The sequence below is a fragment of the Acartia tonsa genome, chromosome 13, assembly GCF_053477335.1.
Source record: "Acartia tonsa isolate MP-2025a chromosome 13, ASM5347733v1, whole genome shotgun sequence".
NCBI lineage: Eukaryota > Metazoa > Arthropoda > Copepoda > Calanoida > Acartiidae > Acartia > Acartia tonsa.
Window position 1 is genome coordinate 24,103,032 of NC_137272.1, and position 8,756 is coordinate 24,111,787.

Consider the following 8,756-nt stretch of genomic DNA (forward strand, 5'->3'; position numbering starts at 1 on the left):
CGTAGCTTCTCTATAGTAAGGTGTCCACGTCTGTCACACTGCCGTAATCTAATTGAACTCCGGTGTCTGCCATTTATCCTCGGCGGATACCACAGTATGTTGGTGTTTGTGTCGGTCAATTTAATCAAAGAACATTTTCCGACATTCAGCAGGTTATAAAAGTATCTTTCTACTCGTAATTGTAGGTATACATTTCCTTACTTGGGAGTACCTAAACTTCTTCCATGTTATATTTTATTTTTAGTAGCGAAGCTACTCTATAATTCACTTTGTCCGTCCGTCCGTCAGTCAGTCCGTCCGTCCGTCCGTAACGCTATGGGGGAAATGGGATTTACTCAGCTCCTATAAAAGATAGAATGCTGAAATTTTTTGACAACATTCCCATCATTAAGGAGCACAATTGACTATGAAACATCATTGGCGTTCGGACCGATTTTTAGCAGGTTTTAGGCTATTTTTATATTTTTCACATTTTTCTCCATATCTTCAGTGTTTATGGTCCGATTTTCAAAAATTTTTTAGTTACAGATATCAAAATTAAATTTCCCGTCGTTTAAAGGAAACAACCATGAAGGCCAGACTGCCTTTTTAACTGGTTCTAGGCTATTTTTATATTTTTCACATTTTTCTCCATATCTTCAGTGTTTATGGTCCGATTTTCAAAATTTTTTCATTTATAGATATCAAAATTAAATTTCCCGTCTTTTAAAAAAAACAATCATGACGGCCAGACTGCCTTTTAGCAGGTTTTAGGCTGTTTTTTATATATTTAACATTTTTCTCCATATCTTCAGTATTTATAGTCCGATTTTCAAAATTTTTCAGATATAGATATCAAAATTAAATTTCCCGTCTTTTAAACAAACTAACCATGACGGCCAGACTGCCTTTTTAGCAGGTTTTAGGCTATTTTTATATATTTAACACTTTTTTCCATATCTCCAGTGTATATGGTCCGATTTTCCAAATTTTTTAAGTTAAGGATTTAAAAATTAATTTTTTGTCGTTTTAATAAAACAACCATGACGGCCAGACTGCCTTTTATCAGGTTTTTGGCTATTTTTATATGTTTTACATATTTCCCCATATCTTTGTTTATTTTGATGCAATTTTCAAACTTTTATGGGATATCAGTATCAAAATAATTTTTCCCATTGTTATGAGTATCTTTAATATAATTCATTTTGACCATCGTCATCATGCAAAATAAAACTAGGTTTCATGTTTATTTTATCCAATAAATCTATTCTTGATTTTAGTAAAAACCTTTTAAATCTACCTGTACGTATTACCATCGACGATTTTTTGTGCTTCGCTACTTATGGATGTTGTCATCCTTGTTATTTAATATTATTGAACTAAATCAATCTTGATGGGTGTATGTTCATTAGGCATAAGTTCAATTGTTAGATAAATATATTAGTTACATAAATTAGATGGATAGATTAGAATCACCCTTTTAAAAGTATGATTCCGGCACCACTTCGATGTCTGTCGTTGAAAAAAAAAATTACGGGACAAACAGGCAAAGAGACATTTAATTTTTTAACTTTGTTAATAGCCCTAGACATTTTCCTCTTCTAAGTTTCTTTCTAATGAACTCGCGTAAAGTGACTAAAATTTATATATTAAGCATTTGCAAGATAAAAAAAATAGTCAAATTCTGTTTTAACACAGAGGTACAGCTCTAGCAAGTTTAATTTTTTTAAAATTTAGTTTTAGCTTTAAAGAAATATCCTGAAATATTTATAATTAAATTTTATAAAAGAAATAAAAGTATTGTTTTTGCATATTTAATAATAGACCTGTCTATCTGTCTTAAGCTTAGGATTTGTTAACCTTAAATTATTGAGGCAATTCTGTCTATAGCAAAAGATCTCGGAAATAGCTTCTTTAGGAATCTTTTAAAAATTAATATAATAATAAAAACCGATATAATATATTTGTTATTTTTGAAAATATGAATACATCATCCATTTTAATTTCGATAGCGTAGTTACTCTATAACTAAATGTCTATAAAGTATACTACTCTACTCATGACAAAACTTGAAAAGATTGTTCAAAGTTCAATTTCAATCCAAGTATCTCTAATTCATATTTATATGTTACTAACCAATAAATTGCTTCAAATAATACTGGCGGCTGTGCCCTTAGCCTCTAGGGGCACTGTTTTCAAAGGGGAAAAAACAGGTCAGAAAAATAAAATAGAACCGTTCCCAGGCTAAAATCTAAAAATAAAATAACCACAACCATCCCGGGATCTACGTCAAGCTTCCCTAAAATTGGGAACTTAATCATATCAGTAGTTATCGACATTTAATCTTCCGACAAAAAAATAGGTTAATCTAATTTTTATTTATTAAGGGCTAGAGAATGAAGCAATTATCTGTTGCTGTACTTTTCCTTTTAGGGTAAGTTACAGGTCTTGGCCGCAAAGTTGCTCTATAATTTCTATGTCCGTGTACTAAATCAATCATAGAGTATTTTTCGGCTCCATTAAGAAAGACGTCTAATTTTTTTGAAGATTACCCTGATCAATGAAATCTAGTCTCAATTTTTTTATCCATCGATAAAATAATAGATTCAGATGATCTCTAAGATAGACGGATATTTTTTTGTGATGATTCTGCTGACTAATTTTCATCTACTTCATAATTAACTTAGCTCATCTATATGTCGGGGGTAAATAAATGGAAAAAAACATAAATTTATTTTTTAGTCTTTATTATAAAAAAATAACGTACTTGGTCTGTCTCTTTTTTTCTCTGATAATTTTAGATACATGACTGAAATTTGATTATTCTTATTTCAATAACCTCTGAGCATCTGCTACATACCGTTTATAATATATCCAAGATTTCCGTGCCTCGCCAGTCATAGATGTTTCAAATCATCCTTGTTTACTTTTTGTCGCTTATATTGTCCCTATGTTTTATTCATTCTTTGAATTGATTTTATTAAATTTTTAAATTAAGATATCATGTATCATAATAATTTTTTTTTGTCCTAGTCTTGGCAGTTGTTTTGGTGATTACTATGAAACGCAGGTAAATTATTTGATTTAGATATTCTTTTTCCTAGGTATATGGATATTTTTCGTAATAATACCCTGGTGAACGCAAAGTACTTAGTGAGTACAGTAAAAATTGAAATAAATTGAGAGAAAGGGGGTAATTTCTTTACTCCCAACCCCCTGGGGCTACTTAGTACTAAATGTAACCCTATCAAACCTAACCTAGAATAAAAAGGAGGTATTTTTTTTTCTTAACCCCTGTCTAACACTTTCTATCTAATGTAAATTTACTTTTTTGTAGGAGAATCTTCTAAATGAGTTGTTTCACAAGTACAATGGTAACATAAAACCTGCACACAAGGTAATTTTGTATTGATGCTTGTCTAGTGAGGTCTGCTGTCAGTCAGCTTCTTTATATTCGGTTCTGTTTTCCTATAAATTTATTGTTAAGCCCTTTTACTTTATTAATTAAACTGCTGCTGTGCTCATAGCAAATAGGGGCTTGTATTTAAATTGATAGAAGTAGACAAAAATATAGCCTCAAACTATTCGGGGGGCAATCTGTAAAATAAATAGCCCAAACCCTGCACTGGACCTATGTGACGCCTTAGGAGTACTTCATCAGTTCAGTAGTAATTAAAATTTTAAGCTTAAGTTCGGACAAAAAACCTACTACCTAATATAATAGGATTAAGAATGCAACAATATCTTTCTTTGTGGTCATATGCTTATAAATTTTTAACCTAACCAATCTAATATTTATTTAAGGTGAATGTTACTTTGTCCATGTACATGAGAGCTTTCTTTGAAGTCAACCTTATTAAAGGTAATTTTTAACCCTATAAGAGTCCGAGTTGTATCTAAAATTTAGGTAAATGGCCAAACACATTTAAATTCTTTCCTTTCGTGAAGAAAAAATATGATAAGCATACAAAAGCCACTCTTTAACCCCAGAATGTCAGATGATTAGCACTATGAATGTAATATCCTGCTTATCAAATGTTTACAAACTTGCATTCATGAAAATTTTTATCTTTAGGGATTTTTTATCTTGGCATTTCTAAAAATCTATTATATTTTCTTTTAAAAGCTTTGCTGATGCTGGATTGTATATTGTGCATATTCTTGTTATTTATATATTCCAACTGAGTTGTGACGTTTACGCTAGTTGTCTAGAAGTAGATATATGGATTAATTGCTTTAAAACCAGCGACGTTAACAATTACTGTTATGTTTGAATCGTAACAAAAGATTAATAATATCTTTTCCTAAAAAAACAACAATGTTGCTTCGCTTTTACACCAATTATTTCGTCTGTATATAAAAAATTAATTAAAATTTTGTGTCAGGGTACATGGACTCTCAGGTGACTTTCCGCCAGAAGTGGAATGATGAAAGATTGGCGTACAGTAACTCTGCACAGTTCTCTGATATTGAGTTTCTCACTATCAGCCCAGGTAGCTAACTAAACAGAGCCTTTAGTAAGGAACAAGGATGACAATATCCAAAAGTAATAAAAAACTAACAAATGGACAAAGCGAATTATTGAGCAAATGTTCAGTGGTCATAGAAATTAAACTAAAGGATGATAAGTAGAGTTATAAGCAGACGGATGGACGGACGGACGGTAGGTCGGACAGACGAGCTGAATAATAAGTTAGCTTCATTACAAAATGTTATTCAAATGAATTAGAAAATGTAGAGTCTTAGAGAATTATGTACAGTATGAGGGAAGTAACAAAATAAATTTGCGTTAAAAATGATTTTGGAGAATTTGAATTAGTTTAGTAATGAATCCATCAATATTTATCTGATTTTAGGATACTTTAAGAAGATGTGGACGCCAGATACTTTCTTCATGTATAATTTATTTTCTTTGACAAACCATTCTTGAAATTTTTAATAAAACACTTTTAATTCTTTGTTGCAGATATTTTTACGACTGCAAAAATACAATCAATGCTTTTTTGCATGTGATACTGACATCACAGTAAGATGATAACGGTGCTTCTCATTTCAATTTTAAGTTTAGAATAACTACACTCAGATAAATGTCATATAAACAAAAGTTATTCATATTTATGTCTTTCATCAAACTACAATCATCATAAATATAAATTCTTGTTTTTCTAAGGTGATTAGAGATAAATACTTTAATATATCTAGGAATGAAATCGAATCTCATGTCTTTGAGAATCTTGCCCCAAACTTCTATATTCGTATCTATCCCAATGGTGATGTGATGTATAGCAGGAGGTAATAAAACTTTATCTTCTTGTATTTAAAATTTATTATTTTATTCAATTTGGATGATGATTCATTTAATAGTAAACTACGATTTAGAAAGTGAAACAACTCTATAAACGTTACCAGAAATTCCGTACGTTCATTTTAAAAAAGTTGTTATAATTTAGAACACACACACAATAGATCAAATCAAAATGTAAATAAAATTTTTAGATTAAAATTGAAGACAACATGTATGCCAATGTGGAACCAGGTATTTGTTAATGGCATTGTAATTAATATTATATATGTCTGTCTTTCTGTACTTCTATCTGTAATGCGCTTCTCTATTTTAATCTCCAATCATATAAATTCATTAATGGGACTGGACAGTGACACAACAAGGGAGGTAAGACTCAAGTAGGGTAATCTTAACATTTCATTTTCTATTTCGTTATGTATCTCTTCATTTTTCCAAATTTCAATTATCTTCGCTATCATTGTCATCCTTGTTTATTTACGGGTCTGAAAATATTAAAATTAATGGAGGTTTGTCTGAAAATGTCTCCTCGAGTACAGAACCCAGAACATGTGTTAGTGTTTTACCGTAAGACTTTATTGGTTACAGGATAGCCTCGTATATTTCTATTTTATCTTAGAAACGATAACAAATCTTTGCTTGCAAGGCACTTTGAAAGAAAGCACTAAATAAATCGCTTAAATGAAGTGAACTATATAAAAATTCCATATTTAAAGATGTTTGCCAATAACTGCAAAGAAAACAATCTTTAATTTCCATTTATAAAATACTTGTTGCATTATAGGATAACAACATGGTGAAGTGTCCTATTATGGTTGCCAGCTACGGGTATCAAACCAAGGATATTGAATATTTATGGGATGTGGATAAACCGTTATCAACCAACAAGGAGGTATACTGTTAACATTTTAAATTATTCTGTTATAATGCTTTGTTTCCTTGATTACTTAAGGTTAAGGTTACATGATTTGAGTCTTTAATTGAATATTAAAAATAATGTATTAATTGACAAACGAAGAATTCAGCATTCCCAATCTAACTTTATTTTAAATTTAGGGCACCTTTATTACCAACTTTGAGCCCCAGATGGACATGTTCAAGACTACTACCCAAACTATTGAAACATCTACAGGTATGAATCCTGTATACATTCGGATACATTTAAGTTATGGAGTAGATGTTTAATAATCAATTATCATTTTCACTTTCTTAAAAACATACATAGAGGTTGATTTAGTATTGATATGTTTAGACAGTATAGGTACGAATATACATTCAAACATAGGAAAATACTATTTTCAGGGCTAATTATCTTTTAATAGCAAATCCTTTCTATAATGAGGGTCTGTAACGAATAGCATTTGTCGTTAATTTAGACATTTTAAAATTTATACTATCCATTTCAAACTTGGCATGATGAATCCTGTAACAGCTAGGTACAATTTAGAAAGCGTAGCAACCAGTTGTTACCAGAAAGTCCAATTTAAACTTGTTGATTGTTTTAAAGTCCTTAATTGTTTGATAATAACTTTACTCATTATTTGTATTCTGCTTATTAATTTCTGTTATTGTTCGTTTATCCTACTGTCTTGTTTTGGAGCTTCGCTTTTATGGATCTTGTTATCAATGTTTTATCTTTTAGGTGTATACAATGCTGCACAGGCACAGTTTGTGTTCAAGCATGTCATCAACCCAAAGATGTACTGCAATGCATAAATCATAATCTATATAATGAAACAACTTTTTTTGGCAGATTTTTTATAAACTAATCAATTAAATGTATTTCTTTCAATTTTGCGTTTTAAGTCTTTTTTAATAAAATAGTTTTATACTAGTTTTGTATTTTCATTTAGTTACTAATGTATTGCCAGAATATAGAGTATAAAACTAGTGAGGGAAGGTTTTGAATAACTGTCCCCACTCTGAGGACCCTGTGCTGACTTTCAATTGAGTCTTTGAAAATCAACCAATATCGTCGAGAATATTAACACAGCCAATTCGCTACAAACGAGCAGAAAACAATTTGCTAGCAGACGAATTAGCGGAATCCTGGTTGTCTGGTTATACATCTTTATTTTATATTTATTGTCTGTTTGTCCATCTATAGTTTTGTTTTCCTTATTGATGTTGTCATTCTCTGTTGAACTAGTGAACCAATTATTTCTGTTAATTTCGCAGAAGAACCTGCTTAAAGAGCAGGTTCTTTCCAGGGATTTAAAGAGATAAGACAATAGCCAATTAATTGATGTACATCCCCAATGTTGTTACACAAAATTACCTCTTCTGCAAATTACAATTTTGATTGAAACGTTTGGAAATTCAAATAAATGAACCAACCAATCATAATTCAAGAAAAGTCCCCATATTTGTTAAGCCAACGAATAAGAAAACGTTATTTTAAGACTTTGGGGACTATTGTAATAACCAGCTCAATGTCGCATCCCTTCCTGGTTTTTTTCACCTTGAACTTCATATGGAATTTAACGTAGCACACTTTTACTCTCACAAACACCCACCCCTACACACACATACACAAATAAAAACCACAGTTGATTTAGTTGGGAAGTAAAAACATTTCCACACCGATTTCAAATAATGTTAGTTTTTTTAATAAAATCCAATTCAATATTGTAAGGCAAACACATTTAACAGAAAATGTTCTCAGGGCTGACTAAACTTGACTATATTTTCCAAACCGCGGCAACTGTCTACGGTACCATACTATAAATATACAATCCAAACTAAATAACTTAATTGTGAATGTAACAGTTCTTCAAATTAATAAATTTTAATAAACATTCCTTTTAAAATAAATAGATAAGATTTTCATCCTTGATGATGTACATCCTATCACTCTTGTATTTTGATATTTTCATTTGAAATCCACTGTGACACGCATCACACACCAACTCACACAAATATGTAGAAAAAACATGAAACTTATCCAGAGGACAAAAATGCTTACACAGGAACTTTGTCAAGTTTACAGCTTTTGAAAAGTAATTTGTTTGTCTATATTTATGTTACATTAAAGCTAATTTAAAAGCATCAAAAAGTCGATTAACAAAAATTTAAATAATTAAATAAATATAAGATAATAATTAAATGAATATAAAAAAATGGATTTCAGTTCTTGTATCATTAGACAACTGTTTAAACCAGAAAAACACAAGAAAGAAATAAATACTCACATCTTTTTTATAAAAAGAAATCTTTCATAAAGGCTCCGGTATAAATATTTTTTAAAAATTTAAGCTTTTCTATGAATAGGGTCGGTCCAATTATTAATTCATACATGTTAGAATTGTCCTTTCGTTTTCAAACCTAGCATGCTGGACTGGTTCCTGTAACAGTCAGGTCCGACTTAGAAAGCGTAGCAACTCTAAAATCAGTGCAAGTAATAATGTTCGTTAGTCCTACTATCTGATATGAGATATTTGCTTTTATGGAGAGCTTTTTTATCCTTGTTAACAAT

At 30.5% G+C, this 8,756-nt stretch overlaps 1 protein-coding gene across 1 annotated transcript; it reads left to right on the forward strand.

Moving 5' to 3' along the window:
- Nucleotides 1-1,623: 1,623 nt before the first annotated feature.
- Nucleotides 1,624-7,115, forward strand: LOC145335000 (glutamate-gated chloride channel-like). The gene is made up of 12 exons (XM_080180657.1): nt 1,624-1,679; nt 2,367-2,413; nt 3,013-3,049; nt 3,317-3,376; nt 3,784-3,841; nt 4,365-4,472; nt 4,836-4,875; nt 5,182-5,271; nt 5,476-5,515; nt 6,066-6,173; nt 6,338-6,413; nt 6,924-7,115. The coding sequence occupies exons 2-12, from the start codon at nt 2,376-2,378 to the stop codon at nt 6,995-6,997; spliced, it is 729 nt and encodes a 242-aa protein (XP_080036783.1). The 5' UTR covers nt 1,624-1,679; nt 2,367-2,375; the 3' UTR covers nt 6,998-7,115.
- Nucleotides 7,116-8,756: the final 1,641 nt, after the last annotated feature.